The following is a 25,516-nucleotide window of genomic DNA, read 5'->3' on the forward strand; positions in this document are numbered from 1 at the left end:
CACTCCAGACATTGATTTTCGTCATTCTGATACAATTATATCTGAGGCATAGGTGGGTTCAGTACTAAGGGAAATCTGAAAGTTGGAACTAGAACACATGAAGTCTGAATCCTGGTTGTCTGTTCAAGTCAGAAGGCACACATTACTGCACCCAAAGTGGCTACCAGTTTTTTGAGGGACAAATCTCTTATTCCCATGAGACACTGCAAGGAAGAACACACTAAATATTAAATACCTGTGAGAAAGGTTTCTGCGCTTTATTATACTGTTTGAAATAAATTCCATGCTCCTGATGTGACTGGAGATGTTTTATACTCACTTGAATGGATTACTGCACCACTAACAACCAAACTGTGAAATACAGGACTTACTGTTGAACTAACTAGCTAAGAAATTATTTACTTTTAATAAAAATATGTATGTAGAGATGTTAAGGCAAAAATGGGGAGCTGCTAGTTAGACTAAAAGCACAAAATATTCCAGAGAAGTGAGCATATATTATGAAATATGTTTTGGTTAAACTTTCAAACAATCGCTTGTTCTCAGGTAGCATGTGTTCTAAGTAATTGCCCGTGACCTAAAATGAAATGACTGAGGTAGTAATGCATGTTTTGCTCCCTCTGCAGGTGTATTTATCACTCACGGAGATGTAGGAATAGGGACCATTGTTGGTTCAGCAGTTTTCAACATCCTCTGCATTATTGGTGTCTGTGGCATGTTTGCAGGACAGGTTAGTAAGATACTTATTTTATGGAGTTCAATTGCTTACAATTTAGGGGTTTCCATGAGCAAATATTAAAAAAGAGTATTAGTCAAAACCAAAAATGAGGTGGCATTGTGAAAAATGTCAAATGTTGGAAAGAATTTACAAATGCTTTACAAATACCAAATGTTTCCAAAAAGTTCAGCTGTAGTTTCAGCACTCTGAACATGTAGCATAGAGAGGAAACTGGTTCCTCTTCATACAATACTGTGTTCACAGTCAACTGATCCGTGGCATCTGCCAATCCTCCCTGGTACTGACAGTGATCAAAGAATCTAGGACACAAGCATGAGATTTGCTCCATCTACTCAGTAGATGGTTAGACTGTGTATCATATTTTTTCAAGTATTGAGTCCAATATATGCACAAATACAATGAAGTGTGAACCATTGATTCGCTGCAGTACAATGAATTGTATTTTACAATTGAAATTATGACCAATTAAAATATCATTAGTAAGAAATGTATTTCATTACTGGAAGTTTCTATATGATTTTTATTGCTGGTGGTTATTATAGATCCATTGTGTAAGACTGGTATGTCTTCCTGTTAGCATAAAACTGCTATTAGTTCCAAAATTGTTGCTAATAATAACTCTGCTCACACACCTAAGTGATTGCAAGATAGAGGCCTTTGTTTTGTCTTTAAAATCACATATTTTTTGTTGGCTTAAGGTGTGATATTTTTCAGGTGGTTTGTCTCACCCAGTGGGCTGTGTTCCGGGACTCTGTATACTACACAATATCTGTGATTGTACTTATTGTTGTAAGTAGTTCTCTTATAAATTAATGTGTTTCATTGCTTGAGTTTGTGGAGGACCAGCCTGCTAACCATTGGTATACACTGGTAAACAATTATTTTCCTAGCTAGTTCTAGTGACACCAAGAAGTGAGGGCTCAGCTCCACAATGTGGTCCAAACATGAAAACTTCATGCAGCCCCACAGAATAGGTGTCCATCATGTCCATCAATGTCCATTTATTTTGTACCTACAGTCTGTAAAGTTCTGCAGGCTAGCAGGCTACTGTTACACAGTGCAGTTAGCGCTCTCTTCTGACCTAGGGGACTGCTTGTTGTGGAGATGAAAAATTTTGAGCTGCACTTCTGTTTTAAATAGGGAAGGTGGCTGTTTCTTGCTTCTACACAGTAATTTTATTTCACAGATTCTGGGTAAATTTTTCTAAATAGAACACAGGTGAGATACCACTTTGTTCATTTAGAGCAGTGCAGTAGTTCCTGAACGTATGCATTTACTGTGTCTGGTGGCAAGGAGGGGAGGAATCCACTTTGATTTGCAATAAATATGGATCACTAGCTGTCCATTCAGTTACAGGTGTTACATAGGGTGGAGTAGAATGTGTATAACCACTTGGCCCAAGAGCAGAAGTAAAATGGCTGCCTTTTCTGCTAAAATTAGTCTAGCTGTTAAAAGGACTCAGAGCTGGGTCTCTTCAGAATACATGAATACTCACACTGTTTTACTAATTAGTATTTATAACAATCACTGAGGGGGATCCAAGCCTTGTTCACAACATTTGCGCTTTGTGAGGGGCACAATCCATACAGTGAAAGTTCTGGTTAGAAAGGGTCAAAACTTGAATAGTTTCTGGCTAGATATGACTGATATTTTTTAAATAAAATTTGACTGTTTTTCAAGATAGATCAGAGAAATGGCCAATTTATGTGTTTTCTTTCTTTTTTTCCTTCTTCTAGTTCATATATGATGAGAAAATACAATGGTAAGTTGTGTAAATTATTCCCTACAGTCCCGTATTCGCCATGAGACTAGATCAATAAATAGAGTTGCAGTGTAATTAGCTTTCATTCATACATGCTGGGAGTATGAGCTGGATTTGACACCTAGGAAATCCTGTGTATTTTCTTTGGTTTTTTTTTTTGTGATGATTGGGGAAAACTAAAAGAAAATTTGAGAACCTGGAAACATAAACGAAGTAAATAGGCTATAGGTAAGGCCTGAAGACTCACATGCAGAGAGGGTGGCCAAAGTTCTGCTGCTCTGATTCTGGCTGTTAACATTTATGGGGGTGCTAGGTGTCCCAAAGAACAGTCCAAGGTGGGATCCTAGTGGAAGACCATAAGCTTCTTCTAACAGAGTCCTCTCAGAGTGCCTGGCCTGTGCTTCAGCACTGAAATGACAAAAGGCCTTGGCATTATGATCTTCAGAGGGTAACTGTGGTTTCAGTCTGCATAGCACATTTCTGCAATATATGCATTACATTTTATTTGCATGTTTATTGGAACTTGAGAGCCTGCTTCCCCCCATTCTGCTGAGACACCATCTAATCTTAATGGTGTGAATCCTGTGTACGCAAATGTAACTTGTACTAGACGTTTAATGCACACTCCTACATAAAACTTGTAAAGCATACAGTTGTTTGAATGGCCTTTTAACACTTTTTTTTGTCTCTTTGAGGTGGGAAAGCCTTGTACTCATCATTATGTATTCATTCTACATACTTATCATGAAGTAAGTGCTTTTCTCCTCCATGTGCCCTTCAGGTGTTAATTGATCATCATTCTTTTGGTGTGGTTTTGTCCTTGGCCTTCCTGCTGAGAATAATACAGCCAGTCATGTTTCTACATATGATCCCTTGCTTTTTCATGCTTAATCAGTTTCACGCTAGATTTGTGCTCAGTCAACAGCAGATATTTTCATGCATGCTTTGCATAGGGCATTGAGGTAAAGTAGCTTTCCGAAAAAGTTGAGGGAAAATGTCATTTATACAAAGGTGTATGAAGTCCACCGGGTACTCTGGATTGTAAGCACACAGCATGTCAGCTATTACACATATTTTGTAACCTGTGGAGAACAAGGTCAAGGAACTTTAGACAGATTGCTAAGCATGTGGTAATCTTCAGACTGTCTCATACCAGATTGTATACTGACATCCTTCTTCTGTAGTGTCACTGCCTCTGACTCTCCTGTCAGAGGTCTGACTGTTACTGCAAGGGTCTGTGAGTCCACCCTTCTACTGCAGGTCACTTAGACTTATCCCTTGCTGCCCTCCCCTCACAAATCACCCTTTTTGGAACTTCAGCCTCCCTTTTCTCCTACATCAGGTACTAGCAGAGTTCATCGACAGCCCTCTTAGATCCCACGCTCATGGCTAAAATAGATGCATTCTTTCTTTGGAAGGGTAAGGTCAGCAGTCCCAGAAATGCTGAAGCACCTGCCATGGGGAACACAGTACTGAGAGAAACAGTGAGGTCAATTGCGAGCTGATGCAGGAGGAAAGAAGCTGTTGTATAGTGAATGTCCTCACTCCAAAATCCACAGCTCCAGTGTTTTGCCTTCACTAAATCTGCTCTAGTGTCTTTTTGCAGCTTGCTGTATCTCATGATAGGTGCAGCCCTTGCTTTCATATCACCTAGCCACTGAATTGGATAGTCCTTTCTCTTAACTTCCTGTTAGTTGCCAGAGAACATGCATCTAGGCTTTACTGCTTGTCTGCATAAGTTGTTCTTGGACACTTAAAAGTTTCATGAGGAAATGCAACAGTCCAACCTTTTCAGACCTTTCCTTTGCACTTTCAGGTACAATGTGAGGTTGCAAAATTTCTTCACCCTTAAAAGCAAGAATGTTGGAAATGGTGACACAGTCAACAATGAGCTGGAAGATGGTAATAAATGTTATGCCTCTAGTTGTGATGACCCATCCATTCCATTACTATGGAAAGGTAAGGCTGAGCAGACAGGACTTGGAAAAAGAGTAGTTCACAGGATATCCTTTTTATTTCTTTAATGTGGATCAAAACAGTGTTACTATACAATCATAAGCAGGAATTTTTTTTTTTAACTTGACAATTCAGCAATCAGACTGCCAGATGAAAAAAACCCAATCAAAAGGTTTTTTTGATATTCTGGAAACAAGCTGCTTTGCACATTGGCAATTTTGCTCCCTTTTTATCTCCTGTTCAGTGATGAGCTACAACACTGTGAAAGAAATATTTTTTTTTTTGCCAGGAAGAAGGTAATTTTCACTTCAAAATTTAGTTTGGAACTAGAAGCTGAGACTTGGGTGTTGAAGGAAAGGACAGGGGCAACTCAGTGGGCAAGAGGGATTATGTGTTGATTTCGGATCCTCAGAAGACTGGCTTGCACATGCCTAAATAGGTCCGCATACATTGCCAAGCACATATGTAAAATTGCAAAATGCAGGTTCTTTGCTGTCTGTGTCTTTGTCATAAAGGGGAAGAAGATGATACCCAGCTTCTAGTACTGAAGGTAAGCAAATATACCTGGGTATTTTGGGCTTTTTTGTAAGCCTGTTTTTATCATTGTCTTATCTCTCTTCTCTTCCATTGCCTCTTTTCTCTGTATAGCAAAATCATTCCTACCTTCAAAACACAAACAATATAATTTAGTGAGCTCTTGGGCTACTCTTAATGAGCGAGGTCTCCTTGCTTTGTTCTTTGCAAACATATCTCATTCTAGAAGACTGAGCTCAGCAGCAATGTAGGTAGCATTTGGAAAGGTCCTCATGTAATAACAAGTAGTGGCAAACAGGAATTTAGAGCAGACTCAGAGAATGCCACTCTTTTCTGCTTTTAGTGTTGAGGCTGGGATCTTTGCAGGTAGGTACTGTCACTTACTACAGGTTTATGCAATGACAGCACACTGATACTCTGGTCTCAGATATGGTGTTTAGACAATAGTTTAATAGAGATTTTAAATTACTTCTCATAGGACATTTTAGCATAATTAAAGGAAGATGTCTTGAAATACTTTGATCTCATTTTACAACGAATTTTTGTGAACATTGACTATGATATAGTGAAGTCTGTCATTTGGATGTGGAGGTACATACATACAAGGTTCAGGGGATACCTCCTAGGGCAGTTGTTACTTACGTATTCAAGCAGGGACACAGGAAAAGGATGATCCAGTGAAAGAACACAGATATTAGTGGTTTTTACTTCTGAGACATTTGTTGGGTTCTGCTGTCATCTCCCTGCATGCTCTCCTCTCTAGCCACTATGTGGTAAAGGGATGATAGCACAGAGTGCTTGCCTGTCCACCTATTTCCTTTTCAGGAAATGTGAAGATTCTTTAATGCTTGTGTCGTGGTTTAACCCCAGCTGGCAATTAAGCACCATGCAGCTGCTCGCTCACGCTCCCCACCCCGGTGGGACGGGGGAGAGAATCGGAAGGGTAGAAGTAAGAAAACTCATGGGTTGAGATAAGAACAGTTTAATAACTGAAATAAAATAATAATAATAACAACAACAATAATAATAATTAAAAATGGTGAAAAGGAAAGCAACAAGAAGAGGAACAAAACCCAGGTTAAAAAACCAAGTGATGCAACCGCTCACCTCCCACTGACCGACACCCAGCCAGTTCCTGAGCAGCAATCACTGCTCCCTGGCCAACTTCCCCCGGTTTCTATACTGAGCATGACTTCATATGGTATGCAGTAGCCCTTTGGTCCGTTTGGATCAACTGTCTTGGCTGTGCCCTCTGCCAGCTTCTTGTGCACCTGGCAGAGCATGGGAAGCTGAAAAAGTCCTTGACTAGTGTCAGTACTACTTAGCAACACCTAAAACATCAGTGTGTTACCAGCATTATTCTCATACTAACTCCAAAACAGAGCACTATGCCAGCCAGGTACTCGGAAGAAAATTAACTCTATCCCAGCTGAAACCAGGACAGCTTGTGAAGAACACGCAGAACTTTTAGGAAGAGGAACAAGAAAGCTAATAAAAACCTGGACTCATGAGAATAGTGTCTGCACTAGCAACTGTCTGGCAGATTTCTTCTTTACTTTCCCTCAAAGATGCACCGAGACTGCAGTTTCAGTCAGATTCCCTTTACCTTCTCCAGCACCCATTACACAAATACATGCTGCATTGGAGGGACCATCGTTCAAAGTGTGAGAGTGTAGATTTTATCACAGACAAACCTACCTGAGATGAGAGAGGACACGAAGAAGTGATGAAGGAGGTGACAGGGCTTGGAGTGAGCAGTGGGAGACGGCGATGGCAGTGTTAGCCTAGCTGCTTTGTAGATGCGTGCTTTATGAGTCAAGAAGCTGTCCTAGAAAACCATCACACGGCTGCCTGTTGCATCTCCCTCCTGCTGAGTCAAAATATGCCATGACCTATCAGTGACTCGTTGTTAGGTGACACTTGGCTGGCTTCACAAGCTGAGCTGCACCTTCTCCAGCAGCAGCTTTCTGAAACAAAGGCACTGCTAGTAGCCGGGAGAGAACTAGAGCTGGCCTCTGCCTTACCTCCAGCCCAGTGGTTAGCAAGTTTGAGGATCCACTGAAAAACCTCCCTTGGCTTCACCAAGGTGTGGGTCTAACCTTAATCTGATTTTCCACAGGCGGAAAGTTTGATTGCTTCCCAAAAAAGAACAGTTGCTTTGGGTGAGGAAGTTTCTTCCCACCAAGGATGGTTAGTCTGTTGCTCAAGATGCAGATAAAAGGGGGGTTCACATGCTGCACAGCTCTCTCTTATGCTTGTAAGTTTTATTGCTTCAAGAGCTTCCAATGGTACAATAAAAAAGCTTCTGTTATTCAAGTTGCAGAGGGAAAAAGGAGAGCTTTTCACCATAAGATAAATCCAATTTCAAGGGCAAGTTGCACACTTCACACACAGGTACAGGCAAAATACTTGTACTTTGTGAATAATGCTCCTATTTTAAAAGTACAAACACGTGGCTCACTGCCCTTGGCTTTTATTATGTTGACCCAAATTTCCACCAGGTGGCATGGTTCGATTCCTGCCTAAAACCAGAAACTCTTGAAAAAAGTGGTTTTCTGAGGGCCTGATAGGAGTCAACTAAAGTCAGCAGGAAGCTTTCTGTTGATTTTAACAGGGTTGTTGGTGATGTTCCTTTGTGGTGAGCAGGAAGTTTACCTTAGGTAGTTTGTTAAAAGGAAAAGCCATTCTCAGAAGATATTTTTCTAAGGAATATCACAAAGGAGAAGTGAAAAAGGCTTTTCTCTGCCTCACATTTGTGAAAACCACTTTTGCAATTTTTAGGTGGAGCCTGTTTGTACAATATGGGGCCAATGTATGTATGTTTATGGGTACAGGGAGTGAGACTGAAGAGCTGTTACAGAAATAAGAGCAATGTGCCGCAGTAAGTCAAAACTGCTGCAGTTAGTTTTATATATATATATTTGTTAATGATATATTCTGCATCAGTGCTGAGTTTTTTTATCATGGTATTTCATCAAAGCTGAGTATGTTTGGTCACTGTCTCCTTAGTGCTCTAAGAAACAGTTCCAGAGTAACTGCAGTGCTTCCATGTTTTTCATGACACTGTAAGATAAGGAAGCACTTTGGAGACTTCACTGGAGAAACTCACTTGAGAGCAGTTAATTTGATGAGAATGTTAAAAAGATATCTGGCCTTTTTGCCTTATCAGGATTGCTGTCAAACATTTCTTTTTCTTTGTCTAACCAAAGCAAATGTTAAGCTACTGTGGTTGAGTCCACTTCCATGAGGATTGGTTCCTAGGAAGCTTGTCTGACTATATATTCAGTCACAGAAAATCTGCTACACTCTAACTGTAGGAGTCATTGGAATGGATGTGCTCCTTATGTGCGTCATCAGCTGCAGTACCCAGCAAGGTTAATTTGTTTTAGATATTGGGGCGGGGGGAAGATAATTGCTCCTTTATGTTTACCAAATGCAAAATTACTACTAGTTCTATTCTCCATTAGAGATATTAAGCTGCAAGACAGGACTACAGAGTGGATTCTTTGAGTCGGGCATATTTCTTTGTGAAACCACAGATCTCTTTATGACACTTCAGGTGACCCCAATGTACTCACTGAAAACTCATTTTAGTGAAACAAAGCAAGACACTCAAATGCTAAAGGGTAAAATACATAGCTGTTTACTGGTGATTTACAGGCTTGCTAGCTTTTTCTTGTTGAATGATAATGGAAGAATGTATTTCTTCAAATATGTTAGAAGATGCTTGAGGCAGCAAAGCCTTTGTTGCATGATGTGATTTACATGCATGCATGGATCCTGTCTTCTTCCTGAAAAACAAAAATATTTCAACACTGTAACAATGCAAAAAAAATAACAATACAGACTTCTGTGTGTTTAGAAGAGGTCCATTTTAATTCCTTTGTTTGAGTTGAATGTTTTCTTAGATTTCCTTTGCTTCGTGACTGGAACTATGCACTAATAATTATCTTTCACTTCTACCTCCTAAATTCTCTTCCTCTTCCTAATGTAAGTAACTTAATGCAAAAGGGGACTGGGAGGGTGAAGCCAAGGTAGGCAAAGCAGAAAACAAGCAGCGAAGAATTTTGTTGGGGTTTTTTTCCGTACATATTATTACATGTAATAATTAATATTTATTACAGTCATATGCATATTTCCTGCCCTCCTTTCTAACACCACATGGGTATGTCTCCTGTCTGCTGAGCCTTGCTCTGCTTGCTATGTGTAGTCTGCAGCATTTGTGAGAATATTGGTTTGTTGTTGAGCTCTGAAAGTCCTTGCCTGTACTTGTGTTGATTCCCAATATAATTTTGTCTCTCTGTTTGTGTTCTTAACACAGTAGAACAAAACTCTTAACCTTGGTACAAGTTCCTTTATATTAACAAAGGCTTACTTATAACCTACATTTGTTCTTGACAATTGTTGTTTTTCATTGTTTCAAATCTTGTCATGTTAGAGATACTGATAATGTGAACCTTCTGTGAAGGTGAAGTGATGATTTCCAAAAGGAGTGGGCACAACATTAGGGCCTTCTGGATGTGCAGCACCTTGATCCAATGGGGTAGCTTCAGAGGTTTCAGGAGCACTGTCTACACTGCCACAGTGCAAGTGCTTTTAGAGAAGGCTTACAAAATCGTAGTGGGACATAAGCATATGAAAACTGGTACTGCAGCATGAATGGCTGGGTAAAAACTGCTCCCACTCATCTGAGAGTGGGCTGGTGGCTACCTTAGCAGAGTGAAATCCCTTTTCAGCATGTGATCTAAATGAAGTGTACAAGTGATGAGCAGATTCAGCAGGCTGCAGAAGTATTGCAGGAAAGTCACTCGTGAATTCAAACATTCAGATAAATACTACCCCCACCTGAGCCTGAAGAGAATGACTCTGGGTGATGGGAAGCATAGTAAGATCAATTCCACAACTAACTCTGTCCATTGTGATCATTAGTGAAGGGGATGCAGCAGTATGGCAAAAACAGCGTTGTGATGGTGGATGAGATCATCTGCTCCAGTCCCCCCAAATACCGGTTCCCTGAAGCTGGATTACGGATTATGATTACAAATAAGTTTGGACCACGCACCAGAATGCGAATGGCAAGCCGACTCATCATTAATGAGGTAGGTTCATTAAGAAAACAATGAATGACTATGAGGCAAAGGGGTTGCCAAAGAGTCATGCTCATAGTGATTCTGGATTTCCGATTCTCCCATGTTCCTAGGGATGGGATAGAGCTATGTCTTTCTCTAGCAGCTATGTCACAGCAGATTTGAAGATGGATTCCCAATTGGTGATGCTGCCTGTCTTAATAGGAGGACAGTCACCAGGGAGGGGCTCCCTTATCTCCCTGCCAGAAGACATTTGTTTCTCTGTGTGTGTGTGTATGTGTGCACATTTGGATTTTATCTGCAGCAGAAGAATTAGTTTTGATCATCACAAAAGTGGTCAGGTTAAGAAAGGATAATGGACAGACAGGGCAACCAAAAATTTTTAAGAACTGCTCTTACATAAGCAGCATATCAGAATCCCATCAGATATTTGCCTACCTCTTTAGTCTTCAGTGTAGTCCTCAGCTCAAAATGAAAGTGGACCAAAATATTTTCATGAGGGGAATTTGCCCTGGACAGTTTCAGTTAACTCTTACTTGATACGTTGTCACCACCATGTATTGCTTGTTTCATACTGTCATGGTTTAACCCCAGCCAGCAACTAAGCACCACGCAGCTGCTTGCTCACTCCCCCTGCCCCAGTGGGATGGGGGAGAGAATTGGAAGAATAGGAGTGAGAAACACTCCTGGGTTGAGATAAGAACAGTTTAGTAACTGAATAAAGTAAAATAGTAGTAGTAATAATAACAATATAATAATAACAGTAATAATAATATACAAAGCAAGCGATGCACAATGCAATTGCTCACCACCCACTGACTGATGCCCAGCCAGTTCCCAAGCACTGATTGCTGCCCCCCGGCCAACTCCCCCCAGTTTATATACAGAGCATGATGTCATATGGTATGGAATAGCCCTTTGGTCAGTTTGGGTCAGCTGTCCTGGCTGTGCCCCCTCCCAGCTTCTTGTGCACCTGGCAGAGCATGGGAAGCTGAAAAAGTCCTTGACTAGTGTCCGTACTACTTAGCAACAACTAAAACATCAGTGTGTTATTAGCATTATTCTCACACTAAATCTAAAACACAGCACTATGCCAGCCAGCTACTAGGAAGAAAATTAACTCTATCCCAGCCGAAACCAGGACACATACCCTGCAGCTGAACTGACAGGACTGGCCAAGTGACTCTGTACTGAGCTTGTATGAAGTACTTGGGGTGAAATATTTGGCCTGCCAACCTCAGCTTCTATGAAGGCAGATTTTATCCTTTGCTCCCTACAGTGTCAAATATGAGAGTTTTTTTACTCTGGCAAATACATTAATTTCAGTAGTTTAGGAAATACAAGCTTTAGCAAGTTCCTGGAATTTGAACATCATAACACAGTTCATGTGTCTACCCAGCATTGTGAATACCCCAATGAAAGAAAGCAGCACTAATATATTTGTAACAAGAGTCCAATTTAACAGTAAACCAGTGAGATGCTTATTAGGAAGTCAGCTTGGTGGCATACAGTCAAGAGCAGAAGATCAGATAGGGCACACAGCAGCAGTTGACTCCGTGAAAGTTCTGCTTTGAAGGCAATTCACTTGATCAGAAAAAAATTCTTTCTTAATGGATATGTGCTCAGAGAGCTGATACTTGCTAGTTCAACATCTCCAAAAAACATTCTCTAAACCAGAGCATTTTGGATCTTTGTTCTTATGTATTCTCACTGCCAAAATTTTGTAAAGTATTCAGATACGAGTTTTCTCTATTTTTAATTACAGTGTGTTAATACTAGTTTCAGAATTTTTTTGCATGTTGTGCAGTTACTTTATTTTTCAAGGTGTTTCAGAGCACTTTTTAGGAAGTTGCAATAATTTGTCATGAAAAAGAGAACACTTGCTGACCCTGCATTATCTCATCTAACAAACTAAAAATATTTCTTTTTTTATAAAAGTAGGAAATTACTGTTACATCTCACATTCTCCAGTGTATTAATGGGTGTATATACTGACGTTTAAAACCTATCCCTGTAGTTGTTGTACTATGTATTGGAACTGTAGCAGTCTTACACATGTCTGCAGGGGCAGTTATGAGCTTCATGAAAGTATATACTCGCACAAGAGCAACAGTTTTGCTTTTGAAATTATAAGTAGGACCTTTACATTTACCTCAAGGAATGGGGATGAGAAGGAGGGAGAAGAGTTGGACCTGAGTAGAAGGGATCCTGGGTAATAAGTCATTCGTAAGCCAACTCTAATACTGCAGAAATGTCTTGACTGTTACCACTAGATTATGGTGCTATTGCTGGTTTGAGTGGGAAGTGTTGAGTGAGAAGTGCTTCAGAATAACCATGCTCATTAAAACATGGTGTGGAAGAACAGATATGACAACTTTCTCCATCATGGCTTGAAAGACTCCTGCCACTAATTCTGAGGTGGATGGTCAACACTGGCCTGATGAAGACAGGTAGGCCACAGACAGATTTGTTTGTTGCTGACTGGAAGAAAGGCTGTGTGGAGAAACATTACGGCTCACGTGACTGGGGCTGGACAGACAGCAAAACCCCAGATTTAACTAAGTCAATATTTTCCAAACTATGGCAGTTTTGTCTTTGACACTGTGCAGCGTCAGCGGTTAATCCAATCTGCCAATGGCTCAAGCAAACCACTTCAGAATGGGAGACGTGAGAATATTGAAAATGGGAACATACCTGTGGTGAACCAAGAGGAGGAAAATGAACAGGACAGTCTGTCTCCCTTTTCATTGCCAGGTAAGGGTTACTTTCCAGGTGTTTATAGTAAGGAAACAGAAGATAATTAAAATACCAAACACTAGATTGTAAGAAAAGACAACATTTGCAGGGAGAGAGGAAGAAGGGGATTGATTTGACTGTCTGAAGACTGGATTTGATGACAGTAAAACTCGGCTGGAGGTTACATGGCTAAAGCAGATCTTAGGAAAGTGTTTTCCAGCCATCACGCACAGTGACGGTAGAAGTGCTGGTTTGCCAGAGGCAAAGGTAAAGCAGGTGAGGCAGGTGTATATTAAAAAACATGTCAGACCAACCCAATGAGCACTGCACTGCTAGTAATTTTCAAGTCAGCAGTTAATAACGGCCTTCTGGAGATTGCTAGGCCAGAGGCAGCTAGGTGTGTAAATACATAATAACTTGATTTAGTGACTGTAGGGGAGGCATCTTGGATGAAGAGGAAGAAAGGTTTAGGGGGAGAAAGAGGGAATATCTTTGACAGTGTTTAAAATTCTTAAGACTAGCAATATGTAATAATATTCACCTTTTGAAATTTTTTGGAAACTTTTTGGTGTGAAGGGCTATATATAACCAGCCTTATTATGTTGGTGCCCTTAGCACATTGCAGGTTGATTCTCCCCCAAATGCTTTGGAGATTAGACAGCAGAGATTAGATCACCCCTCACAGACATGTAGTCAGTAGTCTGTCACACAATTACTGTTTCACACAAATATTACTTGGCATAAATGAATATCACATACAGTGAAAAAGAAGGAAGAATTTTCCATGTTGTATATAATTCTAATTTCTTAGAGATCCCATTGCTTCAGTTGCTGTCATTTTAGAAGGGATGTTTGTGACTGAACAAACATTGAAGTATACGCCATGAAGACTGGATAAGACCCTATGTTTTCATGTGTTACTGTACTGTGTGCTCTTACAGGAGCTTCTTTCAGTCAGCAGTTACGGACTTTCATTGGGGGTGAAGAATGGAAACAAACTAATTCACTGAAGATAGGCCCATTAGATGGGCTCCTGATAATCAATGAGATCATGAAAAAAATGGTTTTATTGTATGGTGAAAGAAGTGGATAGGCTTGTGCACATGAACATGTTGTTAATAATAACAACAATAATAATAGTATCAGTAGCAGTAATAAACAACTTCTAAAAAACAAATGTGTGTCCTCAAACCGTCTTAAAAATGCAGGATTCAATGCATGTGTTGGCAATGAAGATTTTTTTAACTGAGTTATTTTTAATATGTTTTTGGAGTCAAGTTTTAATTAGGGCAGCGCAATCATGCATTTCTTCTTACATTCCAGGACAATGCAGAAATCTTAACATGTGGCAGACATTACCTGGAGACCATATTTGGATTTGTTCAAGACTCGGACAACTTTATGAATAAAAAGTAGATTTTGGAGTAGAGCTTCCTAAGTGTGTGACATTCACAATAGACAAAATGCTTTGAACTAAGGAGGGAGTTATTAGTTATGCCATTGGCCTTTTTTAAATGCAGTTTTTCAGCATTTTTGTGAAAGTCTTTGAAGATAATTGAGGTGTAACAGGCCAAAGTGGAACTACTGATGATACAGTTCATATTGGAATGGAGCAAAAGTTCAACATGAACTTAAAGAGTTGCGTAAAAGTGGTAAAGTGATTGTTTAAAATCCTCATCATTATCTTCAGGTTTTGTTGCTTCTGTTGTCTGGAGATGATTATCTATTGGTTGGATTCTCATTGCTCAACTCATGTATTCTGAGGGAGAGTTCTTTTATTTTTGCTTTCAGAAGTACCACTTTAATAACTTTGGAGAAAATGTAAAGAACCAGCATCATGCTTTGTTGTTGTTTAAGTACTGTGGCACAATCAGTAGCCTAAAAAAATCCTGACATTTAAAACTGGCTTTAGTGAAAAGGTAGTTTACAGTTTCCCAGAATCCCATCTGTTTTTCTTTTGTTGTGTTTTCAGGCCAGGAATAAGGCACATACATTTCCTAAAGATCAGAAGTTCATGTATTCTTTCAGTACTCTAAAGAGCTCTGTGAAGAACAGGCTTTCACTTTCCAATAGGGCTTTCCAAGTCAACTGCTTGCAGTGTGCTAAGTAGAAAATTCACTCCAGTATTTTAAGGGCTGCAACAGAAATGGCTATGAATTGGCCCAAACCCTTTTTTCTGCTGTTCTGTAGTCACCTTTTTTAGCCTAGTTTGGGGTTTGTCTTTCCTCCTTCAAATTGTGTATTCCAGATCCTTTTGCAAGGAAAAGTTTTTTCTGAAACAAATAAATATAAGTGAAGTTTAAAGCGCTACATCATCTCTGAGTGATTCCCAGTAATCATTTGTCATCTATAAGTTTTGCTTATTGTTCTCTTTTATCGTCTGTCAATGGCAGTGCTCAGCAATAAATGCAGGGCTTTAGCACACAGAAAGAGAACAAAACTGTTACATGAAAACAGTCTCAAACTACAGTATCCAGCCTAGATCCCATATGTCAGACAGCTAGGGAGTTTCACCCCCAGGCTGTGATTCAGGCTCATCTTGAAACAGGAGACAACACATAGTTTTTATGGAAACTACCTACAGTATCATACAAACCAGCCTTTGCATTTGGTTTCTGTGTGGGAAGAAACATTCTCTTTTAAAGAGGAATATCTTGCTTGACCTAACCTTTAGGCCATGATGATTATCTTCCAAGAGAAGGGCTCATTTCGTGCTTTACAATTTGATTACTCTACAGTTGTTTGGAAAAAGGTCTTAAACTTTAAAAAAACCCCCACAGATCAGAATAAAGCAGGATGAAACTGAGCAGGCATATGTTGACAACCAAATGATGCGTAAAAGCCTTGGCATAGCTCAGTAGTCTTTTAGAGCCCAAACTCAAAAAAGCACTTCTGTGCAGCTCTTAATGGATGCTTAAATTGCATTCACTGTCACATGTTCAAGATCCTTTAAAATATGTAGTGTCAACAGCTCCTGCTGGTTTCACGGAAATGAAGAACTACTTCTCTTACAGGATTGGACCATGGATGCTTTATGTAAGTCGTGATGGTGTTAGCTAAAATAGGAATAATAATTCCCAGAGCTAAAATGAGATGGCAATAAAGGAGATTAGCAATCCTGCCCATTTTTGTATAGATCCAAAATACAAAGACAACATGTAGGATAGAAGCAAAAAGGAATTAAGAGTATCTACTGAAAACATAAAAAAAGTTTGTACTTGGTCAAACTAAATGTTTGTCTCGCCCAATATTCTGACTCCATGACTTTATGAAGAAGCCTGGGGAAGAATGAGACAGGACAAGTTGGCCTTCAGCTATTTTCAGCTCAAGGAACTTCCTGGACTAGGTGTAATGTCTGAGTATTTAAAAATCCTTAATGTATTTCTTCTTCATTAACCTGTCTAATTCTCATTGAATCTTTGCAAACATTTAACACCCACAACATCCTTTGGGAAGGAGTTGGATTTTGTGAAGAACTGTCTCCTTTTACTTGCTTTGAACCTGTCTCCTACTAGCTTCATTTGATGTCTTCTTTTATTGGAAAACACAGTTAACAAAGCAAACCCCATGTACCTCACTTGAACACTCAGGATGCTGTAGCTCTGTTATATCCCCTGTGGAGTTGTATGTCCTCAAGGTTGAGCTCGAGACAGAAAAGAGTTCCATACACAAACCTCTGTAGTTTCTGTCTCTGCAAACACTGATGGCAGAGAGTTCTTTTAGCTTCTCTGCAATGCCCCTATCTTCTCTCAGTGCTCCTTTATACTTTGATCACTAGTGAACCCAGCAGACTTCTTGGTCCTAATGTATTTGAATTAAGATTTATTGTGCATTTTGGTTCCTCTTTGTAGTTGTTCCTCAGACTGTCCTTTTGGCCTGCTTTATGGTGCTTTTGCCAAAGTTTGGAAACATGACTTAGGTGGCTGAGTTAGGAAGAGAGCTAGTTTCTGTAGCTTCTTTGATTTTGCAAGAGAGAGGTTCTTCCAAGAAGGTAGTTCAGAGCAGGACCTAGCTGTAGTATTCTAAAATGCTTTTTTAGAAGACCTTCCTCTTGCCACTGCCTTTGTAATGGCATATGTACCTTAGAATTTTGTTTCAGGACACAAGTGTGCTTCTGAGGCACATCTCACTGTTGTCATGTACTGCACTTTGATTTGCATCATGTTCTTGGAGCTCATGAACCAGACTCCTTTTGTGGAAAACTAAGCTGGAAAATGTGCTCCAGAAGAGCAATGAGTGTGCTCTACCTTGGAGGAGGACACACAGGATAAATTGCAAGAGAAGTGGGCAAGGATTTAATTTGGTAACTCATCATTCTGAAGGGGCAAAGAGGGACTTGAAGAAGTCCATAAATCCCAGTTCTTCCTTAAAAAAACATTGATAAAGTAGACAGCGAGGTTAAAACATACAAAATAAACCATGCCAAAATCCAACCAAGTCAAACAAGATCTGGGGAGTACCTCTGCCTAATTACATTTTATTTTTGTTGAATATTGTCCTATGTAAACCTACAGTAACTCTGAGAGTTTTTGCATACTGGAGCAAATTCTTTTTCTGGACCAGTTCCCACTGTACCAAAAATGTGTCTTTAGGGGAAAATTATTGGCATAAATCCAAATATGCAAAGTGTGGTAAAGGCACAGGCTGAAAATAGCAATCTGAGTTGTTTTGGACAGATCTCATGGTCTGGAATTTGGAACTTGTATTCTACAAAATGGAACTTCAGAGAAAAGTGTCAGTAGTTTGGAAAATAGTTTGTTTTGGATGAGGATGAGAAGTAAAACCTTGGTATTTTCCACAGAAAAAAAGAATTGTTTCCAAAGCTCTGTTGCAGGAGAATTGCAATAAGAATGTTTTAATATGTCAACTGCCCACTTGGAAGGCTGGCAAAGGTTGGGCCATCTTGGATACCCTTTTACATACTATGTAGCCTGTCTCCAGTGTGGTAACACAGAGAGTCTCTTGCCTCCAGAGTTCCTAGGAAAAGTTGCAGAGCTGAAATCAATAAGGATTTTCCAAGAAGGTGAAGAGGCAGCTGCTGTGTTAATTTTCCTAACAGTAAATTGAAAACCATTTTCTCAGAAGTTTTTTATTTTGCAACAAAGGCATTTTTCAGTGGAAAATAATTCTAGTGGAAAATTCACAATGGATCTAGTTTGTTATATCTATTTCAGTTGTTTCTATGTTGAGTCCCATACTTGGGACAAAAATTTATATTCCTCTGTTGTGTTTTGGATACCACACATGCTCAGAAATGAATTAGGCTTTCAGATTGGCTAATTTACATATATTAAAGTTTTCCAGTCAGTCCCAACTCTGATGAACAACAGCACTTTCTAGCAGAAATTTACTTGCTGTCTCCATTATTACAAAGCTCCCAGTGTGGAGGTTTGTATGTTACTGTTACACATTTTCAGGTTGAGATTTGAATTAATGTTGCTAATGATATGTGGGTGTAAATGTAAAGCCTAATTAGGACCAAGGGGACAAGCGATTTAAAAATCACTTTTAATTGGGGGGAAAAAAGTTGGGGTGTTTTTTTCAAATGAAAAATGGTAGAGAGTTTTAAAAAGATAAAAAGGGAATTTAAAAGTTATGAAGTGGAGCATCAAAAAAATCAGCAGCAGTAATCTTCCTAAGCTAGCCTGGATGTGCTTTATTTTTCTTCTAAGTTTACCACTGTCAAAAGCAAAATCCCAGAAAAATGGAAATCAATAGTAAACTCCAGGAAGCCTTTCTCATTTTGAAGTTATACTTAAATTAGAGAAAACCTTTCCCATTTTTCAAGTTACCTTAAATTAGAGATTTATATGAATTCATAACAATGCACTTATGAAAATCCTCTGTGCCAATTAGATTCGTGCTTTTCAGGGATGTATAATTTTTTTAGATCAGTCAGCTACTAATTGTCTTGTGTAAGAAGATGCTTTTTTCACATGTGAAGGTTTAGGCATGTTCTGAAGTAGCTAATGTGTGGAGCGGTGGTGTATGCTTGACTGCCACACTTCTAAAGGGAAGACTAAGTGGAAAAGCTATCAAACGTAACTAACTACAGTAACTTAGTCTGACTCCTGATGGTGTAGTTGCAGACTGCAGTCTGTCTAAGCTCAGCAAAAGTGTTTCCTGTGCAGCATATTGACTAGGGCATGTAGGCTGTCTGCACTATATGCATTTGGAAGTTCTGTTTCAGACTAGCTCTAGCTTGGTCCCATGGACTAAATGCCCATTATTATTGGGAGCATTTTTAAGTTTGTGCCTCTGGTTGAGCTTTATACCAAGGGAATCTTGTTGGTGTGATGCAAGGCTGCTCTGTGTTGCAAACTAAAATACAGTAAATGGGGAAAATTAGGAGATTTACTTCAAGGGTACACTCCTGATCTGAATGGAAACAGAAATGTAGTTTCACACTTTTGTACTGAGCTCCTCTCAACTCTTTGTGAATGTTGCAAATAGAACAGAATTTTTCCTGTAAAAAGGCACTTCCTTTAGTATCTTAAGGAAATATTGCTTTCTTGTGCTGTGTTTCGCAGTGCTGTGATGTGTGTTGCTGACTTTGTTCACAAGGACACTATGTGAAAGTAATTATTGTGAGCATAACATCTGGAAAGATGACAAGCCTAGAAATGTATTGAAAATTAGCAAAGGGCTCTCTGTTGTAGGGCTACTGCTTCATTTTCAGAAACATTGTAATCAAGCTGTTCTGTAATGGTAGCTCTCTGAAATACTTGGCATTCTTGGCTTCCAAATAACTGGAGAAACAGAAAAATGGATGTATAAAGTAGGAAAAACAACTTCATGCAAAAAACCTCATATGCTTCTTTTACAGCAGGGTGAAATGAACAGAATATAGACCAGTGTTGCTTTCTGTAATAAAGGAATATTCTTTCATTGTTGTCGTGTGAGGTGCAACAAACAAAATACACCTTTCCTCAGCTATGTGGGTTGTCACAAGAGCCTTCAGACCCAGGGCTCACTGGAGTGGCCGGTAGTGCTATTAAAACAACTGAGCTAAGGCCTTGTAATGGGACTGTTTGTCTGTTTTTGCAGAATAGCTATGTATTGAATAATAGCCTTAATGAGGATGATAATTTTCTTGCTTGCAGATGTACTAGTGAGCTAAGCAACAATCATAAAACAATTTGTCATGAACTAAAAGCATACCCCAATTCAACAAATTTATCACTAAATCATTTTAATGATTATTTTACAGTGGGTGGTCAAAACCAAAACAACAGAGCAGCACAAGAAGTAATTTCAAAAGAAATAAAATAAAAAAAAATTCTCAAGCTGCATATTGTTTGTGCATTCATCTAAGCCAGGTGAAATGAATGAAGTCATCCATTTCCTGAGGAAATTCTCACTTCATTGAGGTTGCTGCTAAACTTACTTACTAAATTCTTACTTAAATACCAAGTTATAGCATTAAGACTAGACTTCTTTAGCACTAGGTTCTACACAAGTTCTATGACCCAGCATAGTAGGAGCTGAAGAAAATGGCCTGAGGCAGAACTGAGGCCAGAGATAGTTAAGGCTTTATATAGAAGCTTATAAAAGCTGGCAAACCCTGACACAAAAGAGGAGCCAATGTAAAGTGTGTCAAGTAGGTTGCGTTGGCCATGGTGGTTCAGAACTATTCCAGGCTAACTGCAAGTGGCCAGTCAGCTTCTCCATTTAGCTGCCAAAACCCTGAATTACATGCATTTCTTGTTCCCCAAAGTCTCAAGCCTGTTTGCCATGTAGCGAATGCAAGTGTCACTTCCACAAACCATCTAGCTATAAAAAACAGTTCTAACTCATGACGTTGTGTGGATAAAGCATCACTACTAATAGAGCCAGGAATTTTAATCTGACACACATCCATTCCAACTGAGCAAAGATAAGGGAAAAGCAAGTCCTCCTTCACTAATATTTTGGTTTTCTTGGAACTGAGCAAGCATAGCAATGCCAGTGGTAAGGCACTGTGAATTCTCACAGTTAAGCATTTGTTTAAGTAATTCAGGGCACTAGACAGGATCCCTGACAAGATACACATTCCCCAGGAGAGGCTGAGTGCATCTATTTATTCTCTATTTGTTCTCCAGGCAATTTTGTTTCTTTTATTCATGTTATTGAAAAGAGAAATGGGACAATCTCCTGTGTATAGCAGCACTGAAGTCAGTCTGATCACACCCACATCAGATCAGAATTGGATCCATAATTTTTTTCCTGTCACTCACCCACTCACCCTGCATCTGGAATAATGCACTGAGGAATTTACTGGCCGAGCCCATGCTGACTTGTTTGACTATGAACCAAGCTTAGCAACCTGGGTAGACAAAGAGTACAAATTAACTAGCAGGAATCTTTTAATGATCCAAACTGTAACAAATTAAACAGGGGGAGGTATAAATTACCATAGGATATTTACAGCCTTGTTAACAGAATTAAAGTGAGATGTGAGCTAGGAAGTGTCATTTTCTGGACAGAACAGATAAAAGATAACTGTTTTAAAAATCTGTATAGCAGTATATATAACCAGAGGAAAAAAGGACTTTCCTGTAAAATACATACTAGATCCCCAGTGATGTGTAAAATTCTAGAATTAGAATTGATACCAGAAGACTTCAGTAGTTGTATGTGTTAGAAGTTCCACAGCCACAAGCTAAATGGGAATAAAAGGCCAAGCTTAGTCTAAGATTTCCTGATGGGTTGATGGCATCTCAGAGTTCACAAGGAAATCTCAAGTTAAGGAGCTGCTCCATAACTTACACAACACAATTTAGTTCTAGAATACATACTGAAGTAAATGAATAAAGACTTGCATTTGGACTCACCAAGTTAAATTAGACTAGTAAGTAGCCTCATAAGTTACAAAAGCATTATTAATTTTTAAATGTTTAATATTTAATTTTATTGCATCTGGTGCACATTGGTCCAGAGGACAGATTTCAATCTAATTAAATTCACTGACAAAAACTCCCATTAAACAAATCCTAAATCCCAGTGTCTTTGCTGAAAGAAAATTCCTGGTGAAACTGATAGGAGCGTTCACTGATTATTACCTGCCCTTTATAATTTAGCTGAGTAACTTCACTGGAAGATGTATCTGATAATTTTCTTCAATGCGATCAACCATTTTATTCAAAGTGGCATATTTTATTAGGTCTCATGCATATCATTATCAGTTAATGATGGAAATCCTTACTAGCAGAATTCTAAAACAATGTAAAGAAAACCCTAACATAAACCACCATGCTGTTAGCTGTGATGCTCTTGTTTAGCCTGATAAACAAATTTGTTATCCTACTTGCAGGATACCTCATGAAACACATAAAAGGTGCCGCATTTATTTATGGCCCAATTATAAAATAATTCTCTTTTATGTATTGAGATTTATGTGCACATTTACAATACTTTACATTTTTAAAAAATGAGAAGGTGTGTAGTTGTCTTCAGTAATCACAGCTCTCTGGTATTTCTTACCAGTTGATTTTGGAGAGCTGTACGAGGGAAGTCAAGAACTTCAGTTTCCTTTTATAGAGGATAAGAGACCATCTCAAGGTGGTTGGAGAGAGTTAACAAGTCTAGATCTCCTAAGGACCGGTTTAAAGTTCTGCCCAAGTGACCACAGTGAGACACGTGAAACAAGTTTGTCATGTTCATAGGTTCAGTCTGTTCTTTGGTTTTCTGTGAATGTATTTTCTGTTGCTGCACAGAAGGTACAGGGTATTTTCACTACAAGGATTTCCATCTTCCTTGCTAAAAGCTGAGGGGGGTTGATTTTTTTGGTTGTTTGGTTTGGTTTTTTTTTTTTTTATTTTGGATTAATAGTAACACAGGTATTTGAAAGAGCAACAAACCTGACTGTTGATTTTGGTTTTAAAAGCAGCCATGCTTTTAAATCATTGTGATTCTTTCATGGATTTACATAGACCTTGGCAGGCTTATATAAGATTCTGGATGTGCATGCAGAACTTGGCTAAGAGTGACAAGAGGAAGTGTAGATGAAAAGCACACTGGAAAATGAGCTGACATGCACAGTTGTAAACATCCTTCTGGGATCTTCTGGGATCATCTGCTGTGTTCAAAGAGGTGTAACTGGGCTAGGGATAGTGATGGGAAAGCTAAACTGGTTATTTCCCTTCTTTGTCCTGCAGATGGCAAAATGAACAAAATTAAATGGATTTTGACATGGCCATTGATGTTCGTGCTCTTTTGCACCATTCCAAACTGCAGCAAACCACGCTGGGAGAGGTGTTTCATGGTAACATTCATCTTATCCACTCTCTGGATTGCCGCCTTCTCCTATTTCATGGTGTGGATGGTAAGTGCATGTAGCAGGACTTCCCATACTGAGTGAAATGTGCATCTCAAAATATATAATAGATCTTTTGTGTATTTGTTAAAGAATGGCATGTAATTGTAGTGCAGTCTCTTCAGTTCATACTCTAATTATTATAATTCTAGCTTTCTGCTGCTCTTTTCTGCACAAAAAATTGGGCCTTTACTGTATAGGGCCCCATACAGTACAGGAAGGTTCCAGCTTGATTTCCTCAAATAGTTTCTGTGATGGAAAAATCAGCCATACTTTAGAAGTATAGAAAGTTACCTTTTTCTACACTAGAAGATGGAAAACTAAAAAGCTGTATATACCTATAACTGGAAGATTGGTAGGATGTGCTGTTGAAGAATTTATATGCCCATTTTCCTTTCAAAGGAAAATATAGTGAAGAAACCTTCAGCTGGTTTCATACTGGGATATATATAGTCTCACATATATGCACTCATAGTCATACATATATATATACACTCTTCTAGTCATGCATATGGAAGAATTTTTGTTACTGAGCTTCTTACCTGCAAAATCTTTTTTGGGTGGAGAACATCTCTACCTTCCACAAATTTGTCAGGTGTTTGCAAACTGCTTTGTATTTATGTTTCCTCTCATGGAAGATTGTGTTTTCTATATATGTTTTGCAATTTTCCATATAAGTTTTGCATTGTAAAGTAATCCTCTTTTCTCTTAATGTAGACTGTGTTGGAGAATTTCACATGCCAGCCACTCATTCTGCCTGGCATAATGGTGCCAAAGCCACACATTCATTTCATACCACGTGTCCTTTGCAAGGCCACACTCTGTACGTTGGTTCCATTTGTAGATAGCCCCTTCACAAATGAGGGATGTGCTCATGAAGGCTGTAACACAGCTTATTTTAAGAGGCAGACAGACCTTAATAGCCCGTTACCACTTGCAGCAGAAGAATCATGCCCACTCCTATTTCTGAGCCGCAGCTTGCCCCTGAGAATAAGGTTTGTGAGCAGGTTCCTAAAATACACCTTTTATTTGGCAAAGGGTCCAGTTTTCCTCATGTAAGAGACTGGCAAACTATTTCAAGAAAAAAACACAGAGCCTTAAAGACTTCCACCCTTAGCAGTCTCGGAAGGAAAGCAGCTGCCTGTCCCTGATTTCAGTCTTCTCACTCTCACAGAGCTATTTCCTTTTCAGCTGCCTGTTCAGCCTTTTTTCTTGATGCTTTTTCAGCCTTCTTCGGATGTTCCAGCTAAATACAGTTCCCTGTCCTTTCCAAGAGCTCTGCTACAAGCTTCAGCCATTCCCTGAGCTCTTCTAAAGCCACATCCGGACTCTCAGGGCACAATATAACCAGACTTGCTCAGTTTGGGATTATATTAGAAGTCATGCAAGAAACTGGTTCCTTCTTTGTGTGTTGGGATAAAATAAGTTCTTTATATCTCTGTCCCTATATCACAATATCAATTGGTTGCAGTCTTTTTGAGCATAGAACTAGTGCGAATCTTGCCATTCTTGGGAATGAAAAAAAACCCCACAGGTTGGATTATGTCTGTGCTCCTCCTTAAAAGATCAGTATGTCCTGTTGGGAGTACAGAAAATGGAGCTTTTTGTTTGCTCATAAAATGTTAAATAATAAGACCCAAAGTACTTTTCACAGGGTTGGTTTTAGGCTGCTTATTGCACAATTATTTAATTTGCAGACATGGATAAGTATCCTGAGTAATCCTGTTAGGGTCCACACCAGAAATCAAAGTTTAGAGTATGCCACAACGGTATTGGAATGAGAAGACTTTCCAAATATGATAGGTTAATCTATTTTCCTCACTATTCAGGTGACTGTGATTGGATACACCCTTGGGATACCAGATGTGATCATGGGCATTACTTTCCTAGCTGCAGGAACAAGCGTCCCAGACTGTATGGCCAGCTTAATAGTAGCAAGACAAGGTACTGTGTCTGCTGAAGCATAACTGCAATCTTACATACATTCTCTGTGATTTGCTTCCTCCATACACACAAATTCTTGATGCAATTTTTTTCTTTTTTTCTTTTATTTTTACCATTTCAGGGCCTTGTTAAAAGCCAAAACACTTTGCTAATTATTGTGAACCAAAAAAATAATCCCTGTTCTGTTATCTTTCGCTTACTGGGACTGGGCACACCCTAGTATTCTAGAAGGTCATTCAACACTCAGATACCCCATGCATGTTATGTGGTTATGCATGTTATGATATGGAATATCAGCTATTAAAAACTACGTCAAAGAATATATGCTGACCAGCACTTGTCCATGTAAAGCTTGCACTGATTTCTAGAAGACCTTTTGAACCTAGGGAAGTGAAATGGTTTAAGAGGACCTGGCAGAAGTGATGTTGCTCCAGGCATACTTCTCATCCAAATGCAGACCTCTT

General features: G+C 39.2%; 1 protein-coding gene across 1 annotated transcript in view; it reads left to right on the plus strand.

The window, feature by feature from the left end:
* Positions 1–25,516, plus strand: part of SLC24A4 (solute carrier family 24 member 4) — a 95,957-nt gene that overhangs the window by 66,059 nt on the left and 4,382 nt on the right. The window contains exons 6-14 of the mRNA XM_075713377.1: positions 627–730; positions 1,454–1,528; positions 2,476–2,501; positions 3,197–3,250; positions 4,318–4,460; positions 9,921–10,090; positions 12,688–12,832; positions 22,951–23,117; positions 24,938–25,052. Coding sequence (XP_075569492.1) covers positions 627–730; positions 1,454–1,528; positions 2,476–2,501; positions 3,197–3,250; positions 4,318–4,460; positions 9,921–10,090; positions 12,688–12,832; positions 22,951–23,117; positions 24,938–25,052 — 999 coding nt within the window. The remainder of the gene's footprint in view (positions 1–626; positions 731–1,453; positions 1,529–2,475; positions 2,502–3,196; positions 3,251–4,317; positions 4,461–9,920; positions 10,091–12,687; positions 12,833–22,950; positions 23,118–24,937; positions 25,053–25,516) is intronic.

Source organism: Pelecanus crispus, chromosome 6 (genome assembly GCF_030463565.1).
Source record: "Pelecanus crispus isolate bPelCri1 chromosome 6, bPelCri1.pri, whole genome shotgun sequence".
In the NCBI taxonomy this organism is placed as follows: Eukaryota; Metazoa; Chordata; class Aves; order Pelecaniformes; family Pelecanidae; genus Pelecanus; species Pelecanus crispus.